Source organism: Nomascus leucogenys, chromosome 12 (genome assembly GCF_006542625.1).
Source record: "Nomascus leucogenys isolate Asia chromosome 12, Asia_NLE_v1, whole genome shotgun sequence".
NCBI classification, from domain to species: Eukaryota; Metazoa; Chordata; class Mammalia; order Primates; family Hylobatidae; genus Nomascus; species Nomascus leucogenys.
This window is the reverse complement of record NC_044392.1, coordinates 66,929,375-66,954,925: the sequence shown is the minus strand read 5'-3', so window position 1 is coordinate 66,954,925 and position 25,551 is coordinate 66,929,375. Positions and strand designations below refer to the sequence as shown.

The 25,551-nt window shown below is 39.9% G+C and overlaps 1 protein-coding gene and 1 pseudogene across 9 annotated transcripts in view; both read right to left on the bottom strand.

Moving 5' to 3' along the window:
• WDR47 (WD repeat domain 47) overlaps positions 1 to 25,551 on the bottom strand; it is a 76,754-nt gene that overhangs the window by 13,078 nt on the left and 38,125 nt on the right. For 6 of the 9 annotated variants that reach the window (XM_030824928.1, XM_030824931.1, XM_003267884.3 and 3 more), the window contains 6 exons: positions 20,384 to 20,510; positions 18,019 to 18,197; positions 11,682 to 11,939; positions 7,075 to 7,150; positions 3,787 to 3,944; positions 321 to 490 (listed from right to left, as the gene is read on the bottom strand). In XM_030824928.1, coding sequence (XP_030680788.1) covers positions 321 to 490; positions 3,787 to 3,944; positions 7,075 to 7,150; positions 11,682 to 11,939; positions 18,019 to 18,197; positions 20,384 to 20,510 — 968 coding nt within the window. The remainder of the gene's footprint in view (positions 1 to 320; positions 491 to 3,786; positions 3,945 to 7,074; positions 7,151 to 11,681; positions 11,940 to 18,018; positions 18,198 to 20,383; positions 20,511 to 25,551) is intronic. The other 3 variants (XM_030824929.1, XM_030824932.1, XM_012500472.2) reach the window with 1 other exon arrangement.
• Positions 4,222 to 4,514, bottom strand: LOC115837653 (annotated as a pseudogene).

Here is a 25,551-nt window from a genome sequence, read left to right as displayed (position 1 = left end):
GCTATTACCATAGGGTTATCTTGTCTCTTATCCCAAAGAAAAAGAAGACAGGTGATCTCTAGAAAACAACTGGTAGCTATTTAAAGGTTATTTTTCTAATAATAATTTTATAAAACTCAAACACCACCTAGACACCTGTAAGAATTTACTAAGAAAGAATAATACCTCATGAATGTAACTAAACAATTAGAATTATTTTAAAAATTCTTCTTTAAGATTATATTCTTGGATTTCATTAAAGACAATATAGAAATACAACATGGAGAAAACATAACGTATATACTGGTAAGCTAGCTACTGCTTACATACTTGGGCCCTACCTGTTGCGTTACAAGTCTCTGCATTGAAGGGCAGCACTTTGACGTATTTGTCATTTGATCCTGTTGCTAATAACTGCCCACAAGGACTCCAGGCCACACAGTAAATGGATCCTTTATGATGTTTATTCCTTTTAAAACGTACCACCGGCTGCTTAGGAGTCTCATGTGCACTGAAAAGAAAAATTTCAGAAATATATTTCAATTTCTTGCTTGCTACAATCAGTTATTATGAGGTTCCATATTATAGTTGTTCTTGAAGGAAGGAGAAAAAGCGTGTCAGACAACAGTTTATTAATAGTTTTCAAAATCATAGAAGAAATAAAATTAGAAGCATACTTAAAACCCAAAAAGTAAAATTATAAACCAAATCATACTAAACTAACTCTCATTTCAGATGACAAAGGAAACAGGATATACGACTTTAAAAAAAAATCTCCATTTTTCATATTTTTCATGGATTTTAAACTCAGAAACAAAAAAGAAAATTAAAAAAGCTAACAATGCTTCCAAATTTTAAAAAATGCAATAAGCATGTAATAAACATATAATAAACACATAATAAACATATAATATGAGCAATGTGCAAGGGTTCTGTCCAGAGTTTAAAATCTGGTACAGGTAGATATTGTCATGAGACTACCCATATACAGTAAGGCAAGCATAAGTTGTTATATAGTCCAGTATAAAGCACTGGGCCTTAAAGGATAAGGCAAATTTTTACAGAAAAAGAAGGCAGGAGAACCACTTTAGTGACAACAAAATATAGTAGGGAAAGTACTGGCTGAGCATGCAGCAATGGAAAGAGTCTGTGGGGCTAGCGGTGAAAAGCACGAGGTATTTAGTAGAGTGACCAGGAATGATGTGGTGGGTGAGGCACTGCAGGCTCAGCTGTGGAGGGTTCTAAATGCTATGCTCCTCAAGAGTTTGTCCTTTAACGACAGTCAAACATTGGCTTAGTGGGGTAACAGCATTTTATCTACACTTTGAAACACAGACTACTAATATGATACTAAAGATTCCTAAATCAGGTATAATGATAAAATCAAGTCTATGTAAGAAAATGTACCTGTTTCTGGAGATTCATCCTGAAGGATGAAAGGGTTAAATGACATGATATCTAAGATTTAAATACTTTAGCAAACGAACAAAAAAAGACAAATGAAGCAAATGTGACAAAAATCTTGACAACTATTGCATTTCAGCATACTAGTCTACTTTTGAGTCTTTGGAAATGTTCATAATTAAGAAATTTTTAAAAAACAAACAAGAAGACTGACAAATCTCTAATACCTAAAAAGTGTTCAATATTGATCTAGGCAGGGTATGGAGGCTCAGGCCTGTAATCCCAGCACTTTGGGAGGCCGAGGAGGGCAGATCAAGAGGTCAGGAGATCGAGACCATCCTGGCCAACATGGTGAAACTCCGTCGCTACTAAACATACAAAAATCAGCTAGGCATGGTGGCGCATGCCTGTAGTCCCAGCTACTCAGGAGGCTGAAGCAGGAGAATCACTTGAACCCAGAAGGCGGAGGCTACAGTGAGACTAGGTCATGCCAATGCACTCCCGCCTGGCGACAGAGTGAGACTGTCTCAAAACAAAACAAACAAACAAAAAAACTGATCTAGAGAACAGACCAGATGAAAAGATTTTCTTTTCAGCTGCACAACCAATTATCACCAAGTCCCACTGATTCCTTCTTTAAATGGATCATACCTCTCCAATCCACCCACTTTGCTCCACCTCCACTGCCATCACATTACCATCAAATACAAACAGCTTCCTCCCTTTTTCCCAGTGTCTCCTCTTATTGCCATCCAATCACAGGCAGAGTGATCATCTCAAAATACATTTACACTTGATCTACTACTTTCAGTGGTGTCCCACTGCACTCAGCATGAAATAAAAAAAAAAAAAAAAAAAAAAAAAAAAAAAAAATAAAAAAAAAAAAAAAAAAAAAAAAAAAAAAAAAAAAAAAAAAAAAAAAAATGAGTCCTTAGACATGATGAAATCATCATAAATGGCAAACACCGCAGCTCTCATAGTAATACATAGACTCTGACCAGGAAAACATCAATTTGTTAAGAACATTAAAAAAAAAAAAAAAAAAAAAAAAAAAAAAAAAAAATAAAAAAAAAAAAAAAAAAAAAAAAAAAAAAAAAAAAAAAAAGCTCTGCCTAATTTAGTTCATGTCTATCTCTGCGGCCTTATCAAACTCAAGCTCATAATTTTCCAACCAATCTGAATTTATTTCAGTTCCTAAAAAAAGCCAAGCTCTTTCTCACCTCATGTTCCCTCTATATTATTCTCTTCTCCCTTCTCTTTACATAGCTAGGTTCTACTCCTCCTTAGATCTCAACTTTAGTGCCTCTTCCTCAAAGAAGTCTTTCTCTGACTCGCCAGTTTGCACCCTACCCCATCCCCATTTTATTCTCTCACAGCACCTTGTAATCTTTCTTCATAACATTTACCAAAATGTATATTTGTGTTCATTTGCATTATATCCATCTTCCCCACTAAACCAGAAGTTCCAGGAAGCCAATAAACATGTTTGTTTTACCCACAACTATAGCACCTAGCATATAGGAGCCCAAAATATGTATTTGCTAAATAAATGTATTTATTTTCAAATCAGTTTCTTCACAGCCTATGAAACATCTGTGTCTGCATAAGAAATACAAAAGATTTCTTGTATGTAAACATACAAGTCTTTAGTTCTACCTCCATAATTATTGCTATTTCTCACTCCCTTATAGAGAATTTTGCCATTCTTTCTTAAGTATTTCTACTTAAATAATGCAGTGAGCACCAGTAAATTATAATACTATCAATTAACATGGGCCTTAATTATATTCCCTTTCCCAATCATTAAATGCTACCACAGTCCAAAAGCCTAAATTATTGGTTTCAGACATAGAGATAGCAAAAAAAAAAATGCAAATAAATGAAAAATCCCATCCCTCTGTTTCTCAAACTAGGGTTATAATTAAAAAGTCTTAAGAGGTGTAAAACAGTAAGAGTTATATGTAAATTACATACATAACTTATAAATAGGTGTGTATGAATAGGAAAAAACACAGTATACGTAGGGTTCAGTACCAGCCAAGGTTTCAGGAATCCACTGGGGTTCTTAAAATGTATCCCTTGCAAATAAGGGGAGTCTACTATATAAAGACTTTTCAGATAAAAAACAAAATACAAAAGCCGTGGAAATAAAGAAGTCTAAAGCAATAAATGAGCAATGCTGTAATCAAAAACATTTTATGAAAAAATTATAAAGTTAACGACTTAAGTATATTTCCTAAGAACTGAAAGTAAGAACAGTTATTTTATAACAGAAAATAAAGTTTAATCGAAGGAAAGAAAGTAAGATTTGAAACACTACTGAATGGCAATTCTGGAAAAAGAACCTATACAGCTAAATTCAAAACTAAGGTAAGAATGGCAGCACAAATCATTGATCCTTACCTTGGATCAATTACGTCTGGATAGGCACATACTCTCAGAGTTTTTGAATTTGAACCAACAGCATATAAACCTCCAGCTGGATGAAAAGCCACTGCTCTAACAGCTTGTGTGTCTTCTAGGATATTAATACAAACAAACTGCTTTTTTGATTTGTCATCCTATGGAAAGAATGAATATTAAAGTCATCCTATTAAAAAAATGAATTTGAAAGAATTCATCTTTCTCCCATTTTAAATTCATTTGAACTGTATTATTCTTGTTGGATCATGTTAGGTTTACTACCAATAACCATATATTCTTTTCTCTATGTTTTTCTTACTTTATTAAATCTTACTAATATCCTTTAAGAGACAAACACACAGACAAGTAGGCTACAGTGAAGAAATCTTATTTGGGAGAGTTAAGAAACCACTAAGATACTTCCAGGTATTATCTTCAGTGATGCTTCTTATCTTTACTCTGGGACACCAGGTAATATTAAACCCCCACAGCTACCACAAATGCAGCAAATCTTTGAATCCTTTTAATAAGGCACCATCAGAGGAAACACTGTTTGCAAAGTCACCCATGTTTCTCTAAGCTTCATGACAGCCCCATAGATCCCTTAGCCCTCCTGCAGCTAGCTTCTCCTGGATAGTTTCTAATGGTGTTTCTTCTATCTTCCATTGTTTATAATCTGGAAATTCCATTTTACTATGTTCATGTTAACGTCCAGGTCCATGGGCCATTTCTGCATTCTTTAGATGATTCTTTTAAAATGCAACATTATTGCTTTCCTTTTTTAAAAAGTTTTAATTTAATTAAAAAAAAAAATAGAGATGGAGTTTTGCCATGTTGCCCAGGCTGGTCTTGAACTTCTGGGCTCAAGCAATTCGCCCACCACGGCCTCTCAAAGTGCTGGGATTACAGGTGTGAGCCACTGCACCCAGCCAATTGTTTGTTTTGTTTTGTTTGTTTTTGAGATGGAGTCTTGCTCTGTTGCCCAGGCTGGAGTGCAGTGGTGTGATCTTGGCTCACTGCAAACTCTGCCCCTCAGGTTCAAGTGATTCTCCTGCCTCAGCCTCCTGAGCAGCTGTGATTACAGGTACCCACCACCATGCTCGACTAATTTTTGAATTTTTAGTAGAGACAGGGTTTCACTGTGTTGGCCAGGCTGGTCTCAAACTCCTGCCCTGAGTGATCTGCTTGCCTCAGTCTCCCAAAGTGCTGGGATTACAGGCATGAGCCACTGCACCTGGTTCCAGCCAATTGTTTTTAAATACATATGATTCCATGAAGTTTTTCTGACAGCAGTCTCCATATATTAAGTAGCAAATTCAAATTCCCTAATTTTTCTATTTTTCATTACTCATTGCTAAACTAAGCTCAGTTCATAAACACTCAAGTTTTTCTTCAATTATTAAGACAAAATGTAAGAATAAATACAGGCCAGGCACGGTGGCTCATGCCTATAACCCAGCACTTTGTGAGTCCGAGTTGGGCAGATCGCTTGAGCCCAGGAGTTTGAAACCAGGCTGTGTGACATGGCAAAACCCCATCTCTATAAAAATGAAAAAAAAAAAAAATTGTAGACGGGTGTGGCGGTATGTACCTGTAGTCTCAGCTACTTGGGAGGCTGAGGTGGGAGGATCGATTGAGTCTGGGAGGTTGAGGCTATAGTGAGCCTGGGCAACACCTGTTAGGGAGGGGGAGGTGGGGAGGGGCGGGGCATGAAGAAGGAAGGAAAGAAGTATGCATTCCTATATTAAGTTCTCTTGAACTATTAAGAAAATAAAAGCCCACTAGAAGTTCTAACAAATAGAGTATCATTTGTGTTTCTAAATGAAGGAAGTATAAAGGATTATTAATCTGCTTAAGAAAAAATGTTTACCATTATCTCTAGCAATGAATATTTCAGTATTTCAAGCTGAAGTTATAAAATATCCCTTTAGCAGCCTGGGCAACATGATGAAAACCCATCTCTACCAACAAAAAGAAAAAAAAAAAAATACAAAAATTAGCCGGGTGTGGTGGCGCATGCCTGTAGTCACAGCTACTCAGGGCGCTGAGGTGGGGGGATCACTTGAGCCTGGGAGGTCAAGGCTGCAGTGAGCTGAGATGGCACCACTGCACTCCAGCCTGGGCAACAGAGCAAGATTTTGTCTCAAATTAAATAAATAAATAAACAAACATCTCTTTAAAACTGTAAAAATAATTTTAATGGAAACATTTGAATGTTTCATTTCTGCTTCTTTTTTTTTTTTTTTGAGATGGAGTCTTGCTCTACTGCTCAGGCTGGAGTGCAGTGGCACCATCTTGATTCACCGCAACCTCCGCCTCCCAAGTTCAAGCGATTCTCCTGCCTCAGCCTCCCAAGTAGCTGGGATTATAGGCATGCACCACCACACCCAGCTAATTTTTGTATTTTTAGTAGAGATGGGGCTTCACCATGTTGGCCAGACTGGTCTCGAACCCCTGAGCTCAAGTGATCTGCCGCCTCAGCCACCCAAAGTGCTGGGATTACAGGTGTGAGCCACCATGCCTGGCCTAATTTTTTTTTTTAAATCAAAGGAATTGGAAACACTGGACTTGCATATTTCTTTTGCAAGGGACAAATATTCATTTGTGCTTGTCATAAAAATGGTCAATTTTATTAATTTATGTTATCTATTTCATCCCTAAAAGTATCTCGAATTAACACCTTTGTTTATGGGGTTAAAATCTGAACTAGGAAAAGTAAGATAGAGTGAAGCTGTATATTAGCTAGGAAAGGATGTTTGCTTCCAAAGCAAAAAAACCGATGTACCGATGAGAAGCCCAAAGAGATACTGGATAATGAAATTAACCATAGCGTTCAGAGAATAACACAGAGCCTCAATTCATGTCCCAAGGCCACTATTAGGCCATTAATATGAACACTCCCACAAGTCCAACTGTGCTTTCTAAGGCTCCCTCTTCAGTTACACCACTGAGGGCTCAACTGCCTTGAGCCTCGAGATAAATACCAACATTAGCAGTAATAACTACTTTTTAAAAAGTTTGTGGTTTTTTTTTTTTTTTTTTTTTTTTTAAGACACGAGGTCTCACTCTGTTGCCCAGGTTGGAGCGGTGCAGCAGCTATCCACAGGTGCGATTCTAGTACTCCACAATCTCAAACTTCTGGGCTCAAGACATTCTCCTGCCTCGGCCTCCTGGGTACTGTACACCACCACGTCTGACTAAAATGGTTCTTTCTTTGAATTGAGAATTTCTTAGCAAAATTTACAGGTGCATATGAAAACAATAAAACTTCCTTCCCCAAAGTATTACCTCTTCCCCTTTCGACCTTGATAGACTCCCTGAAGAATCTCCAAGAGGTGGCTTAATGACCGAATGTTCTGATGAGCTGTGGGAGTAGAAATTCAAGTAAAGTTTACTCCATGTATCAAAACAGAAACTAAATTAATTTACCCTTTCAAACACTAATTTTTCTTTTTAGCAAACAATCCTGACTGACTCCAAAGTTACTCTCTGGAGACATTTATTAAAACAGGCTCTGGATTCAGTGGCACCAATGACAGTTGTAAGGAGGAGATGAAAAGCCGTTCTGAAAAGAAAATTAAGTCAAAGTCCACATCTTTTATAGTGAGATGTCAAGTACCCTTCCCTTGCTTAGTTCCAGAATCCTGTTTGCTATGCTTAAATCCAATCCCAGCCAAGACGCTAGAGAATGCTCTTCAGGAAAATTATCTGGCCCAAGAGAAAAAAATATCAGAAACTTACAGTTTAGGGTCCCTTAGTAAAACTATGTTTGTGAGGCCAACAGGTAGACAGATCCACCCACATATGTAGCCCTTCCTTCCAATGAGCTTTTAAAATTTTTATTTAATATTATAAAATATAATAGAGACGGGGTCTCCCTATGTTGCCCATGCTGCTCTCGAACTCCTGGGCTCAAGCAATCCTCCCACCTCAACCTCCCAGATTGCTGGGATTACAGGTGTGAGTCACCACACCCGGCCAGGTTTTTTTTTTTTTTTTTTTTTTTTTTTTTGAGACAGAGTCTCCCTCTTTCACCCAGGCTGGAGTGCAGTGGCGCAATCTCGGCTCACTGCAGGCTCCGCCCCCCGGGGTTCACGCCATTCTCCTGCCTCAGCCTCCCGCGTAGCTGGGACTACAGGCGCCCGCCACCTCGCCTGGCTAATTTTTTGTATTTTTAGTAGAGACGGAGTTTCACCGTGTTAGCCAGGATGGTCTCGATCTCCTGACCTCGTGATCTGCCCACCTCGGCCTCCCAAAGTGCTGGGATTACAGGCGTGAGCCACCGCGCCCGGCCCAGCTTTTGTTTTAATGTCTCACTGTTTACAGCCAGCCAAAGCTTTATAGATACCTGAAAAAAGCCTAGATAAAAGGTAGAGACTAAAATGAACAGAAAAATGAACTTGGGAGAAGAGAGGCAATTTAGGGAACGAAAGCTACAAAAATATAATTTAAATCCTTAGATATAAGAGGAAATAATGGATTAATAAAGAAACAAGAGCAAGATCTATTTTTTAAAAAGGAAAAGAAATTAGATAATAAGACAGACCTCTTAGAAAATTAAAATATGATGGTAGAAAAAAGTAAATCCATAGAAAACAGAGATGAGGAAATTGCTAAATAATATTTTTTAAATTTCCTAGAACTTAAGTTTCCAACTTAAAAGGGCCCATGAAATACCCAGAAGAATGAGGAAAAATAGAATCACTCTAAGGTCTATTTTCTGTATCATCATGAAGTTTCAGACTATCAGGGAAGAGAAGAACCTGAAAAATTCCAGAGTAGAAGGAGCAATAGGCCTCACACAAAGAATGAGGAATCAACCAGCCTTGCCAACATGGTAAACATGGTGAAACTCCATCTCTACTAAAAATACAAAAATTAGTTGGATGTGGTAGTATGTACCTGTAGTCCCAGCTACTAGGGTAGCTTAGGCACAAGAATCACTTGAACCCAGGAGGCAGGGGGTTGCAGTGAGCCAAGATTGCATCACTGCACTCCAGCCTGGGAGCCAAAGTGAGACTCCGTCTCAAAAAAAAAAAAAAGACAATGAGGAATCAAAATGGCATCAGACTTTTTAATCAGAACACTAAAACTGGAAGATCATGTAGCAATGCCTCTGAAATACTGAGGAATGATTTTCATCCTAGAATTCTATACCCAGCTATACTAACAAAAAAGGTGAAAAATAAAGCAAACACATTTTTAGACATGCAAGGTCTCAGAAACTTCACCTCTAATGTAACCCTTTTCAGGAAACTGTGAGATGCTAAAAACAGGGAATCTAAGGCCGGGCGTGGTGGCTCAAGCCTGTAATCCCAGCACTTTGGGAGGCCGAGGCAGGAGGATCACAAGGTCAGGAGATCGAGACCATCCTGGCTAACACGGTGAAACCCCGTCTCTACTAAAAATACAAAAAATTAGCCGGGCGTGTTGGCGGGCGCCTGTAGTCCCAGCTACTCGGGAGGCTGAGGCAGGAGAATGGCGTGAACCCGGGAGCCGGAGCTTGCAGTGAGCCGAGATCATGCCACTGCACTCCAGCCTGGGCGCGACAGAGCGAGACTCCGTCTCAAAAAAAAAAAAAAAACAAAACAGGGAATCTAATAAAAAGATGAGGCAAAGGAAATCCCAGGAGAACAGTGAGGAAAGTACCAGGATTCTATCTAGACCTATATAAAGTGATCGAAAAGCAGTAAATATAAAGTGAAGCAAGAGTGATCCTGGAGGGACATCTCCCAAGGGGAAAAAATGCAATAGAGAAATTTCTGATACCGGCCGGGCGCAGTGGCTCACGCTTGTAATCCCAGCACTTTGGGAGGCCGAGGCGGGTGGATCACGAGGTCAGGAGATCGAGACCACGGTGAAACCCCGTCTCTACTAAAAATACAAAAAATTAGCCGGGCATGGTGGCGGGCGCCTGTAGTCCCAGCTACTCAGAGAGGCTGAGTCAGGAGAATGGCCTGAACCCAGGAGGCTGAGCTTGCAGTGAGCCGAGATTGTGCCACTGCACTCCAGCCTGGGCGACAGAGCGAGACTCCGTCTCAAAAAAAAAAAAAAAAAATTTCTGATACTTTTTACAATAATGAGAGAAGTTTTATGATTTTATAATTCTGTCAAAGCACTTACAGATAGTTTAGTGATAAATATTAAGAAAACTAATCATGTACAGACACATGTACACCAACTCGAGGCAATTACTGTCTCCAGGAAAAATAAGAAGCTACATGAAAAAGAAATATAATCACATGGCACTACATGACCCAGTGGTAAATAACATTTACAAGGTCATAGTAATGTGATACTGATTTAAACAAAATCACGCTGATACTGATTTAAACAAAAATTGATATATACTGAAAATAAGGGATAGACAAAGTGAGGGTGCTATGTATGAGGAGTATGGTAGAGAATCAACAGATAGCAAAAACAGTAATAGAGGCCAGATGCGGTGGCTCATGCCTATAATTCCAGCACTTTGGGAGGCCGAGGTGAGCGAATCATGAGGTCAGGAGTTTGAGACCAGCCTGGCCAACGTGGTGAAACCCTGTCTCTACCAAAAATACAAAACATTAGCTGGGCAAGTGGTGGCACATGCCTGTAATCCCAGCTACTCGGAAGGCTGAGGCAGGAGAATTGCTTGAACCTGGGAGGCAGAGGTTGCAGTGAGCCGAGATTGCGCCACTGCATTCCAGCCTGGGCAACAAGAGCAAAACTCCATCTCAAAAAAACAAAACAGTAATAGAAGTATGTTATTCAGAATGTGGAAATATATAGCAAAAGGCTGGGTGTGGTGGTTCACTCCTATAATCCCAGGACCTTGGGAGGCTGAGGTAGGAGGCTCACTTAAGCCCAGGAATTTGAGACCAGCCTAGGCAACATAGTGAGATCCCATCTTAAAAAAAAAATTGTATGTATATATATCAAAAGAAACAGCCAAATGGGTTGAAAATGGCAGCCAATAAGAAATAAAACCATGGACAAAGATGGGTTTTATTTTAAGCCTTGAAGTACTATTTGTCTTTTGAAACCATGTATGTATATTACAGGGACAAAAACAAAAATTAAATTTTAAAATTTGAGTTCTTGTTTTGAAAGTACTCAAAACAACTATTATGAAAATTGTAATAAGCAAATATTAAAAAAATAAAAATTCGGAAAAGAAGCAAAAATTGAATGTATGCTCTGAAATAAAACTAGGTTTTTGACACTAATTATTTATAAAGTGAATTCCTGTAAGCATCCAAGTGCCAAAAGCAAGTTATACATTTTTGTACTTAATCTCAGCCAAAAAGCTGGGAATCTCATCTTATACATTTTTTAATGAACCACCCTGAAAAGTGTTTTATGCTAAGAATACAGAAAATGCTCCTTAACTATTCCCATTGCATAAATTAACACTTGTATACTAATGATAGCAAGATAAAAATTTTCCCTGAATAGTGAAAATGTAAATATGCAGTCTTCCACTGCTGTAATTGCCAAAGCGGCCAACACTGCAGCTGCAATCATTCCACCAGATTGTAAAACATCTTTCTATGCCCTGAAAGTCTGAATTTTAAGATTATTTGTTCAAAGATGCCAATTGAAGAAAAAAGAAAATCAAGAAGATTTAGAGATCCTAAAAGTATAGGTCCTTTGAGTAGGATGGCTTATAAAAAATACAATTGCCTTGGTGGTAGTGAGAAAGCAAAAAGAAAAATAGAAAGAAAATGAAAAATATAAAGAGACTTAGAAGTTGGTAGAAGAGAATATAGACGAATGAAGGCAGATTAGGAAAAAAATGTTGGTAGGCAATAAGCTCTAAAAACTTTTATTTATAAGGCTCCAAAGACAAGTTCAACCTTCTATCCATTAGTAGTAAGTTAATATTTCCAAGTTTTACAAAGTCAAGCACTTACATTTGGCTTCCACAAGGTGATTCCTCCAGAAAAGGTATGTGATTTGTTGATCCAGGATTACGAGGAGTGCTTGTATGAATATTTGAAGCATCATGTGTTAATCTCTGACCAGAGTCTTGGGGTGGTGTAGTAAAACTAGTCACAGAAGAACTATTAGATCCATTGCCTTTGCTCCCATTACATTGCTGGTTGAGTGTTGATACCTCATTACCAAGGCCATCCATTCCAATATTTAATTCACCAAGCTTTTGAATGGACCTATAAAATTAAACAATGTAAACATTTTAAAATAGAAAATTGCATTCCTAATATATACAAGATTAAAAGTGTGAAAAGGTAAAAATATGCACATATAATATATAATCTATGGCAAATTTAGTGTTAAAAATTACCACCATCAACTTAAGACATAACCAAGATACTGAAAGAAGATCCACATTTTCCCATGGTATAACACTAAGGAAGATAGGCATAATGGGCATTACAGACTTTTCTTTTTTTTTTTTTGAGTCAGGGTCTCGCTCTGTTGCCCAGGCTGAAGTGCACTGGCATGATCGTGGCTCACTGCAGCCCTGGGCTCAAGCAATCCTTCCACCTCCCACACATACCTGGGACAACAGGTACATACCATCATGACCAGCTAACTTTTTAAATTTTTTGTAGAGACGGAGTCTCCGTATATGGCCTAGACTGGTCCTCAACTCCTGGGTTCAAGCTATCCTCCCGCCTTCCTCCCAAAGTGCTGGGATTACGGCGTGAACCACCGTGCCCAGCCAGTATCACAGACTTTTTAAAAGCAGCTTTTACAATAAAAACAGAAAAAAAAATCTGTTTCTTCCCCAATATAGCTTTGGTTTAATTTTCCATTTAAAACTTAACTTTCAGAAAGAGTCAATAACAATATCACCACTACCAAAATTGCTCATCAACAAAACAAGCCATTTTCATTCCATCTGTCTTGAGTAGCATCAAGTAGGAAATGGATGACTTGAGCAGGCCATGATGAGTAAAAAGTCAAATGGCATCCCTAATACTCCACATGTACTCATTCACTCATTAATTCATTCTACAAATACTATTGGCCAGTCTCTGATGTAGACAATAGGGAGATAAAACAGGGAGCAAAACAAGTTAGCCTCAGGGCCTTGCCCTCAACAAATAGCCTCCATTGCTGTAACCTGACTCCTCATATTGAGATCAGGGCTACAAAGGGTACAAACGGGAAGCTACATTGCTCTTTTAAGATTTAGACTCGTGGGCCAGGTGCGGTGACTCATACCTGTAATCCCAGCACTTTGGGAGGCTGAGGTGGGCGGATCACTTGAGGTCAGGAGTTCGAGACCAGCCTGGCCAACATGGTGAAACCCCATCTCTACTAAAAATACAAGAATTAGCCAAGCATGGTGGCAGACACCTGTAATCCCAGCTACTTGGAAGGCTGAAGCAGGAGAATCACTTGAACCCGGGAAGCAGAGGCTGCAGTGAGCTGAGATCACACCACTGCACTCCAGCCTGGGCGACAGAACGAGACTCCACCTCCAAAAAAAAAAAAAAAAAAGATTTAGACCCATGGCCAGGAGCGGTGGCTCACGCCTACAATCCCAGCACTTTGGGAGGCCAAGGCAGAAGGATTGCTTGAGCCTGGGAGTTTGAGACTAGCCTGGGCAACAGAGGGAGCCCCTGTCTCCACCAAAAAAAAAGAAAAACTTAGCCAGACATGGTGGTGCAGGCCTATGGTCCTAGCTACTTGGAAGGCTGAGGTGGAAGGATTGCCTGGGCCCAGGAGGTCAAGGCTGCAATGTGCCATGATGCTGCCTGGGCAACAAAGTGAGATCCCGTCTCAGAAAAAAAAAAGAAAGAGAAAAAAAAGGAAAGAAAGGAAGGAAGGAAAGGAAAGGGGAAAGGGGAGGAAGGGAGGGAGGAAAGAAGATTTAGACCCAAAACTAGCCCAGCATCACTTTCTCCGGCTGAGATTCAATATAAGAAAGGACTAACACAGGGAATACAATTATTGAGAGGTGTTGTGGCTTATGGTATTTTTTAATTTTCCTACATTAAACATTGTTTATGTATATTTTTAGGGTTTAAAAAATACTTCCAAAAAAGCAGCTCAATATTATTAGAGGAACTGTTAGCCTTTACTAAATATTTACCAGTTAAAAATTATAATTAAGTAGCATTTCTCAAATTGTATTCTGTGAAACACATTTCTTGTGAAATGTACATATATCTTTTTTATACTCCCCATAAAAAAGGGTATGAGGTCAAATAAATTTGGAAAAAATGCAAAGTATAAAAAGCATTTAAAATGCTAATACAGGCCAGGCACAGTGGCTCATGTCTGTAATCCTAGCACTTTGGGAGGCCAAGGCGGGCAGATCACCTGAGGTAGGGAGTTTGAGACCAGCCTGCCCAGCATGGTGAAACCTCGTCTTTTTACTAAAAATACAAAAATTAGCCAGGCATGGTGGTGGACGCTTGTAGTCCCAGCTACCTGGGAGGCTGAGATGGTGAATCGCTTGAACCTGGAAGGAAGAGGTTGCAGTGAGCCAAGTTCACGCCACTGCACTCCAGCCTAGGCAACAGAGCAAGACTCCGCCTCAAAAAAAAAAAAAAAAAAATGCTAATATAGCATTTTAACTCTCTTAAAATGGGGTGGGATGGGGAAGAGGCTGAATATGCCTATTAATTGTCAAATCAATGGTGCCAATTAGTATTAATAAAAACAAAAGATCAAGAGGTATAAAGTAATGATACAGTACTATTAATAAAATTCCTATCATGCTATAATTTTTTTCAATAAGATCTAATTGTATAACACAACTTATTTCTCTTCTTTCTATGCTCCTCAGAAGGAAGAAGTAAAATTTAAATCTAGAAATAATGACCTGCAAGAGTGATCTGGAAGAATAAAACATTGAGAGGAAAAAGTACATTTTAATTTACAGATTCTGTCTCCATTCAATTTGTCCTTGATTTTACGTATCTTAAAGCCCTAGTACAGGCCCAAATATATAAAACTAAAGAGTCTAGAAAAAATAATTAAACAAAAATATTGTGCCAGGCATGGGAACCTGAAATCCCAGCACTTTGGGAGGCCAAGGCAGGTGGATCACCTGAGGTCGGGAGTTCGAGACCAGCCTGACCAATATGGTGAAACCCTGTCTCTACTAAAAATACAAAAAATTAGCTGGGCGTAGTGGCAGTGCCTGTAATCCCAGCTACTTGGGAGGCTGAGGCAGAAGAATCGCTTAAACCTGGGAGGCAGAGGTTTCACTGAGCCGAGATGGCGCCACTGCACTCCAGCCTGGGAAACAAGAGCAAGATTCTGTCCCAAAAATAATAATAATAATAATTGTATTAAAGGGTTAGAACAGAATAGATAAGAAAAGATTAAGAGAATGACAGAAAATTTATGGGAAACTAATATATAAAAATTTAGGATGGGCCAGGCACGGTAGCTCCCTGTCAAAAACAAAAACAAAACAATAAATATACTCTAAACAAACCTAAATTACAAGACAGAATTTAAATTCTAGGCCAGGCACGGTGGTTCTCGCCTGTATTCCCAGCACTTTAGGAGGTAGAGGCAGAAGGATTGCCTGCGCTCAGGAGTTCAAGATCAGTCTGGGCAACAATGGTGAAACTTCATCTCTATAAAAAATATAAAAATTAGCTGCTTGTGGTGGCTGGAGGATCACTTTAGCCCCAGAGGCGGAAGGTCGAGGCTACAGTGAGCCATGACCACACTGCTGCACTCCAGACTCAGCAACAGAGTGAGACCCTCTCTCAAATTAAAAAAAAAAAAAAAGAATTTAAATTCTATTTATGATTGTCTTTAAAGGAAAGATGAACCTTCCCGAATAGTTTAGCTTTTTCTCTGAGGACGTACATCACTAACTACTATTGGGGAGGAGGGTCACAGAACTTTGCCATTGCATCTTCTCACTGCTAGATATCTGCTCTCACTGCAAAATAAGTTGGTCAGAAATTCAAATTACATCCATGACTTTTATGGCTATGAAGAAAACATCCAAAAAGCAGAAATGGCAATTCATCAAATAAGAATAATTCTGACAGGCCACTGACTTGAACAGAGGTGATAAGAAAATGATACCCAAACTGGATGTTCAGAGGCCTATTTAGACTCTTGAGACCACCAGTTTAAACAATCCTTGTGTGAGCCGGCTACAATGACTTATGCCTGTAATCTCAGAGCTTTGGGAGGCTGAGGCAGGAAGACTACTTGAGCCCAGGAGTTCAAGGTTACAGTGAGCTATGATCACACCACTGCACTCTAGCCTAGGATGACAGAGCAAGACTCTATCTCCATTTAAAAAACAAAAAGGGCAGGTGCAGTGGCTTACACCTGTAATCCCAGCACTTTGGGAGGCTGAGGTGGGCGGATCACCAGGTCAAAAGATCGAGACCAGCCTGACCAACATGGTGAAATCCTGCCTCCACCAAAAATACAAAAATTAGCCAGGCATGGTGGTGCGTACCTGTAATCCCAGCTACTCAGGGAGCTGAGGCAGGAGAATCGCTTGAACCTGGGCGGCGGAGGTTGCAGTGAGCCAAGATCGCACCACTGCACTTCAGCCTGGGCGACAGAGTTAGACTCCATCTCAAAAAAAAAAAAAAAAAAAAAAAAGGCCAGGTGTGGTGGCTCACACCTGTAATCCCAGCACTTTGGGAGGTTGAGATGGGAGAATCCCTTCAGCCGGGGTAGTACAGGCTGCAGCGAGCCGTGATCAGATCGAGCTACTGCACTCCAGCCTGGGCGACAGAGTGACACTCCATCTCAAAAAAGAACAAACAAAAAACAAAACAAAAAAATCCACTCCCTTTGTGAAGGTTTGAAGACAGGATCAATTTCAGGCTCATTGACTTACACAACACTCAGAGTTGTCAAGCAGATTACTTCCAATATTGTTGAATCAAGTGAAGAGCTAACAGTCACCATTACAGTTACCTAATTGTAATCATGACAATAGCCAACATTCATAGGATACTTCCTATGTGCCAGAACTGTTGTAAGCACATTTGCATATATTAATTCACTTAATCTTCCCACAACCATTGCTTATTTAAATATATATTATTTTGTTGAATTCTAAACACACACACATAAGACCGGGTGTGGTGGCTCACGCTTGTAATCCCAGCACTTTGGGAGTGGGCAGATCACTTGAGCCCAGGAGTTCCAGACCAGTCTGGCCAACACAATGAAACCCCATCTCTACTAAAAAAATACAAAATTAGCCATGTGTGGTGGCACGCGCCTGTAATCCCTACTCGGGAAGCTGAGGCAGGAGAATTGCTTGAAATCAGGAGGCGGAGGTTGCAGCGAGCCAAGATCACGCCACTGTACTCCAACCTGGGCGACAGAGTAAAACTCCATCCCAAGAATGAATAAATCAATAAATTAATTAATTAAATAATAAAAAATAAAAACACACATATGTGTGTGTATATATTTCTCCTATAATTGAAAACAATAAATGTAGTTCATATTGTTTTGGCAGAAATTATAAGAATCATTTTAATATATCAAATCAAAAAAAATCTGTAGGTTTAAGCACTTTAGTAACAATAAAAATAGCAGCTAACAACATAGTGTTTACAGTGTGCCAGGTACTGTTCTAAGCACTTTACACAGATTAACTCTATTTATCCTCATGGTAACCTCGTAAGAAGGTTAGAAGAAATAAGAAGTAGGTAAGGGCCAGCACAATGGCTCATGCCTGTAATCCCTGCACTTTGGGAGGTCAAGGTGGATGGATCACTTGAGGCCAGGAGTTTGAGACCAGCCTGGGCAACAAGGCAAAACCCTAACTCTACAAAAAAATACAAAAATTAGCTGGGTGTGGTGGTATGTGCTGTAGTGCCAGCTACTCAGGAGGCTGAGGCAGGAGGATCACTTGAGCCCAGGAAGTTGAAGCTGCAGTGAGCTAAGATCGCGCCTCTGCACTCCAGACTGGGCGACAGAGTGAGAGCCTTGCCTCAAAAAAAAAAAAGCAGCAGATAAAGAGATAAAAAGAACTAGAATAACTTCCCCTAGATCTTCAGTTACCCTGGGACAGCTGGATCCACCCGGCTGTCGGCTGTTCAGCGCACTGAACCTCTGCACTCTTCTGCTCTAGTTGCTTAGGGAATAAGGACAAAACTAGATGAGCCCTCAGAATGCTGTGACTAGAAAGCAATATGTAACTCCACATTACTTGAAATGCTTAAAAAGCCTTAAAATGTCAAACCATACATAGAAAGTAGCAGTTATTGCATGTTTTAAATAGCTTTCAAATAACTCCATATTTTAAAAAGTGACTAGAAGACCAACCTATTAAGGAACTGTTCAGTAAGATTCTGCTGCTGATCAGGACCATCCTCCTGATTCACGCCTCCTTCAAGCAACATCTGTTGGTATATCTGCCGCTGTTGCTCCTTCTGTTCTAAATGCTGTTGATAGCGTAATCTTTGTCTATAATATTCTTGAAATTGTTCTGTTGAATCTCGAAGCTTAAAAACATTAGAAAAAATATATATATTTGAGCAAACTATGACAGAATGTCTTCACTCAACAGTACCTTTTATAAATGCTGAATAAAATATACAATTAGCTATATTTAACAATCACAAAATACTTAATCTATTGCTCTTTGAAAAACAGTATGAGTCTTAATACTCAAGTGGATCAGTTAATTTGCTTTATTCCATGGAAATAGACTGACCGAAATGAATGGTTGCCTTGGTTCCCTGACTAACCCAAAATAAAAATACAAATTATAATGGTTACAAGAGGGCCATGATCAGAGAAAATGAATGTAGATAAAGACTAATACAAATCTGGCATTTCTTTAAAAATATCCATACTGAGGGACTGCATTAATATTTAATAAACATAATGAGATACCAACTTACCCCAGCCAGAATGGCCATCACTAAAAAACAATAGATGTTGGAATGGATGGGGTAAAAAGGGAATGTTTACACACTGCTGGAGGGAATATAAATTAGTACAGTCTCTATGGAAAAAAACAGTATGGTGATTTCTCAAAGAACTAAAAGTAGATCTACCATTCAATCCAGCAATCCCACTGAGTATCCACCCAAAGGAAAATAAGTCATCACATCAAAAAGACACCTGCAAGTATATGTTTATCGCAGCACAATTCCCAATAGCCCTAACATATAGTACTAAAAAATGTTCCATGTACACTTGAGAAGGGTATGTATTCTGCTGTTGTTCAGTGGAGTTGTTTTATATATGTCTGTCAGGTCTAGTTGGTTTACAGTATTGTTCAAGTCCTCTATATCCTTACTGATCATCTACTTGGATGTTTCATCCATTATTGTAAGTAGGGTATTGAAGTCTCCAACTATTATTGCAAAACTATTTCTCCCTTCAGCTCTCTCAATATTTGCATCATATTTTAAAGCTCTGTTGTTTGGTGCACATCCATGTACTTTTAATAGTAATTTTTCTACTTCATTCTTTTTTTAATTTTAATTTTTTTCTTGCACTGCTATAAAGAAATACATTCTTAATATTTATTTGAAAACAAAAAACATATTCAACTTATTAAAACCACTTAGCCCCTTCAAAGTGGCATGCTGTAATAAACCTGTTTGTTTGTTTGTTTGTTTGTTTGAGACAGAGTCTCACTCTGTTGCCCAGGCTGGGGTGCAGTGGTACTACGTTGGCTCACTGCAACCTCCACCTCCCAGGTCCAAGCGATTCTCCTGCCTCAGCCTCCCGAGTAGCTGGGACTACAGGTAGCTGTGACACCACACCTGGCTAATTTTTTGTATTTTTTGTAGAGATGGGGTTTCACCATGTTGCCTAGGCTGGTCTTGAACTCCTGAGCTCAGGTGATCCACCTGTCTCGGCTTCCCAAAGTGCTAGGACTACAGGCATGAGCCACCATATCCAGCCTATATAAAACTTATACCCTATTTCACAATACAATTTCCTCACAAAAACACCAAAGAAAAATAATCTAGAACCCTGGATTTGGATAAAAGTTTTATTTTATATTTAAAATGTCTAATTTATTATTCTTAAATCTAATTAGTAAAATATAGGCCATACATCTTAAACATGTAAACTAGCCGGCCAGGCGCGGTGGCTCAAGCCCGTAATCCCAGCACTTTGGGAGGCCAAGGTGGGCGGATCACGAGGTCAGGAGATTGAGACTATCCTGGCTAACATGGTGAAACCCCGTCTCTACTAAAAATACAAAAAAATTAGCCAGGTGTGGTGGCGGGCACCTGTGGTCTCAGCTACTCAGGAGGCTGAGGCAGGAGAATGGCGCAAACCCGGGAAGCAGAGCTTGCAGTGAGCCGAGATCCAGCCTGGGCGACTGAGCAAGACTCCGTCCCAAAAAAAAAAAAAAAAAACGTGAACTAGCCATGTTTAATGTAAGCTCAATTACTTGAGTCGGAAAGCATGTAAAACATGCAATGTCACCTGTAATATTTTAGATTGTTAGTCAATTCACCTGTTAAAATTGCTCCAGAATACACAATGGCAACTAAATATGCCACATATTCGTTGAAGAGAAAATAAGCTAATAATAAGAAAATCTATGTATATTATTTCCTACTCCCAAATATCAGAAAATTCTTTTTTACACTCTAAGTAAATTCTATTACTTCTTACAAAGAGAATAACTCTGAAAAACACTAGGTTTAGTAAATATTACCTCATTTTTTTCTTGTTTAGCTGGTCCTGGATTCTGTGCTCCATTTGCAGGCTCTTTTTCTGAAACTGAACTCTGGCCCAAGATTTCACTGCCGATAGGCCTCTGTGCATCAACAGGTGTATCACTTCTTCCAGAAACGTGCAAAAAAACAAAAAGGCAGAGGCGGGAGTAAAGGAAAATATATTTTAGTTAGAGAAATTTTATTTTATTATTATTATTTTTGAGATGGAGTCTCTCTCTGTAGCCCCAACTGGGGTGTAGTGACGCAATCTCCGCTCACTGCAACCTCCACCTCCCAGGTTCAAGCAATTCTCCTGCCTCAGCCTCCAGAGTAGTTGGGATTACAAGTGCCTGCCACCACACCCGCCTAATTTTTTGTATTTTTAGTAGAGACGGAGTTTCACCATGTTAGCCAGGCTGGTCTCAAACTCCTGACCTCAAGCGATCCACACTCCCCAGCCTCCCAAAGTGCTGGAATTACAGGCATGAGCCACCACGCCCAGCCAAGAAATTTTAATTTTAAAAAATGAATAGGCCAGGCACGGTGGCTCACACCTGTAATCCCAGCACTTTGGGAGGCCAAGGCAGGCAGCTCGCTTGAGCTCAGAAGTTCGAGACCAACCTGGGTAACATGGCGAAGCCCAGTCTCTTAAAAAAAAAAAAAATTACTTGGGTGTGGTGGGGCGACTGTGGTCCCAGCTACTTGGGAGGCTGAAGTGGGAGGATCACCTGATCCCGGGAGGTAGAGGTTACAGTGAGCCAAGATCACGCCACTGCACTCCAGCCTGGGTGACAGAGTGAGACCTTGTCTCAAAAAAATAAAAAAAGGATATTTAGCCTGTTTATAAACTGTACACAAATAGATTTTTTATTTTCCTCTCTTCTCTTAAAAACACCACAAAAAGGGTTTTAAAAAATAGGAGGGTCTTAATGGAGGAGTACCGGGTTATTAGGCAGGGAGAGTGACAGCAGGGACTCCAATTTAAAATCAGTTGTGTGGGCCGGGCTTATGCCTGTAATCCCAGCACTTTAGGAGGCCGAGGCAGGCAGATCACGAGGTCAGGAGATCGAGATCATCTGGCCAACATGGTGAAAACCCGTCTCTACTAAAAACACAAAAATTAGCTGGGCATGGTACGCGCCTGTAGTCCCAGCTACTTGGGAGGCTGAGACAAGAGAATCGCTTGAACCAGGGAGGCAGAGGTTGCAGCAAGCCGAGATCACGCCACTGCACTCCAGCCCGGTGACAGAGTGAGACTCTACCTCAAAAAAATAAAAATAAAAATAAATAAAAAATAAAATCAGTTGTGTGGCCTTGGGACAGTCACTTATATTCTCTATGGCTCAGCTTAAAATAGGCTGATGAATACAAATAATAGGTTGGATAATATAATGCCTAAATTATCTTTATAAAATAAAAACTTACAGTTTTGTTATCTAAACATTATTTCCTCCATATGTTTCTATACAATTTTAAGAATTTTTGAGATTTTATTAGAAGACTTTCTTTGGGCTGGGCACAGTGGCTCACATCTGCAATCCCAGCACTTTCGGAGGCCGAGGGTGGCAGATCACCTGAGGTCGGGAGTATGAGACCAGCCTGACCAACATGGAAAAACCCCGTCTCTACTAAAAACACAAAATTAGCCGGCATGGTGGAGCATGCCTGTAATCCTAGCCACTCGAGAGGCTGAGGCAGGAGAATCACTTGAACCCAGGAGGCAGAGGTTGCGGTGAGCTGAGATCGTGCCATTGCAGTCCAGCCTGGGCAGTAAGAGCTAGACTCCATTTCAAAAAAAAAAAAGACTGAGGAGGAGTTTTTTGGCTACCAGACTGTGCTATGAATTACTAATGGCCACAAGAAGTCCCCTTTTATGTCCACAAAGAAGAATTTGTAAGAGCTATTACCTGTATAAAGAATAAAATAACCTTCAAAAAGTAACGTTTCATTTAATTTTGCAACGTATACAGAACTTCCATATGCATTATCTCATTTAACTTGCACAATAACCTGTGAAACAGGTTATAAGACCCATTTCACAGAGAGGTAACAGACTCGAAAAACAAGTGATTTTCCTAAGATTGCATAGCTAGAAAATAGAGCTTGAACTTGAACTCAGGTCATCAGACTCCAATTCCAGTGCTAGTCCATGCCTGAAATACATGCATTTCAAGCTTACATATTTCAAATGATTTTTCTCCATTTTAAGTGTCTCTGTTCAAGTGGAAAGATATCCTTTTAAAATATTACACACTCCCTTTCTTTCATGTTTTATCTTCTTGTTCACCATAGTAGTTCAATCATATTGTAGCATGGTGTTAGCACATAGTAATCACTGAAAAAAAATGTTTTTTTTGAAATAGGATATCTTGCTGTCACCCAGGCTGGAGTACAGTGGTGCAATCAAGGCTCACTGCAGCCTCAACCTCCTGGGCTCAATTGATCCTCCTGCCTCAGCCTCCCAAGTAGCTGTGACTACAGGCACACGCCACCATGCTTGGCTAATATTTTTGTATTTTTCTGTAGAGACAAGTTTTCAACATGTTGTCCAGGATGGTCCTGAACTCCTGGGTTCCAGTGATCCACCATGCCCAGCCTGAAATATATTTTAAATGTATACTCACTTTAAAAAAAAAAAAAAAAAAGATACTGACTTCAAGTGTTTCAAGTAGTACTCTTCATGTTGCATACTTAGCATAATTGGTCTAGCTGAGCTTCTATATATATATATATTTAAAAAAACAATAAATAGAGACGGGGTCTCACTATATTGCCCAAGCTGGTCTCAAACTCCTAGCCTCAAGCAATCCTCCCACCTCAGCCTCCCAAAGTGTTGGGATTACAGGTGTGAGTCACCATACCAGTCCCAATATTTTTTAAATTACATCTAAAATATATTTAAAAATAGGTACATTTGTTCCAAAGTAAATTTTTATACTTTATCCATAGGACAGTAACTCTCTCACAGCATTTCATTAGTAGTCCTTTTTGACACACTGTCCTTACCAAAGCCATGAGCTCTGAAGGGAAGAAATTTATATTCACTGAGTACCAATCACATGCTTGCCACTCTACTAGAAGCTTTATCTCATTTTGCAAGTCAACGCTTTATGACATAGAGAAGATAACTGAGGCTCAGAGAGATTAAATAACTTTCCCAAGGTCACACAGCCAGTAAATGGCAAAGCTATTGTTCAGACCTATGTCTGACTTTAAAGACTATGTTCAGGCCGGGTGCGGTGGCTCATGCCTGTAATCCCAGCACTTTCGGAGGCCGAGGTGGGCAGATCACGAGGCCAGGAGTTCGAGACCAGCCTGGCCAAGATGGTGAAACCCCGTCTCTACTAAAAATACAAAAATTAGCCAGGCATAGTGGCAGGCGCCTGTAATCCCAGCTACTTGAGAGGCTGGGGCAGGAGAATCACTGAACCCAGGAGGCAGAGGTTGCAGTAAGCCAAGATCGCGCCACTACACTCTAACCTGCGCAACAGAGCGAGACTCCGTCTCAAAAAAAAAAGAAAAAAAAAGTTAACCTACCCTTTAGGAAGTCCCTCACTTAACTGATTCAAGTTAGATTCTCCTCTCTAAAGAACATGAAAGAAAATATCACAACCCTTTCCTATATAATCTCAGAGCAACTTAACAGAAAAGGCTTCCCTATACATTTATCCTATACTTCTTTTTTTTGGAGTGAGATGGAGTCTTACTCCGTCGCCTAGGCTGGAGTGCAATGGTGCAATCTCTGCTCACTACAACCTCCGCCTGCCAGGCTCAAGTGATTCTCCTGCCTTGGCCTCCCAAGTAGCTGGGATTACAGGCATGCACCAGCTAATTTTTTTGTATTTTAGTAGAGATGGGGTTTCACCATGTTGGCCAGGCTGGTCTCAAACTTCTGACCTCAGGTGATCCACCCACCTCGGCTTCCCAAAGTGCTGGGATTACAGGCTTGAGCCACCATGCCCGGCCTCATCCTGTATTTCTTATGCCTTAATTAAGAATCTCCACTTGCTCTAATTATTATTATTTTTTGAGACGGAATCTCACTCTGTTGCCCAGGCTGGAGTGCAGTGCTGCCATCTAGGCTCACTGCAACCTCCACTTCCCAAGTTCAAGCGATTCTCCTGTGTCAGCCTCCTGAGTAGCTGGGACTACAGGCATGTGCCACCACGCTCAACTAATTTTTGTATTTTTAATAGAGACGGGGTTTCACCATGTTGGACAGGCTAGTCTTGAACTCCTGACCTCAAGTGATCCACCCACCTCAGCCTCCCAAAGTGCTAGGATTACAGGCCTGAGTCACTGCACCCAGCTCACTTGCTCTAATTAGAAACAGAAATTCTTAGCCCACTGCTCCTTCCTCTGCAAAGAATGGCTCCAACTATCCTATGTAATGTGAAAAGGTTTCATTTTTATCTCTTTCATGAAATAAATTTATTGAAGTCAACACTAATATTTCATTGTGCCAACCCTAAGTTACAGAAAACCATCCATACATCCTCATGGGTTTCCTGGAAAAATGAGGCAGAAAGTTTCCTAACCCTGAAATAAATAACTGTTGATCAGGAGTTTATTATTTCATGGCAGGTTTGAAGGAAAAACTGAATGGTGGCTTTAACACTTATTTCCTTCATATGTATAAGAATCACTAAAGTGAAGTAAGTGGAAATAATTAGAGTTTTAAGTTCTAGTTGTTCACTACACTACTATGTACAGGAGAAAAAAGGTAGAAACAACCTGGTATCCTAAAATAAGGAGTTAAATTTGTGATACAGTCATACAATGAAATACTGCGTACTTATGATTAATCGTTTATATCAAGAAATGTTTAAGAATATGGAAAATAGTCATGGTCTTTCAAGTGGAAAAAGCAGATTACATGAAAATCCATGTAATACATTCCCAGTTTTTAAAAATGTATTCATATAGCCGGGCGCAATGGCTCACGCCTGTAATCCTAGCACTTTGGGAGGGTGAGGCGGGTGGATCAGCTGAGATCAGGAGTTCATGACCAGCCTGGCCAACATGGTAAAACCTCATCTCTACTAAAAATACAAAACTTAGTTGGGCGTGGTGGCAGGTGCCTGTAATCCCAGCTACTCGGGAGGCTGAGGCAGGAGAATCGCTTGAACCCGGGAGACGGAGGTTGCAGTGAGCCGAGACCATGCCA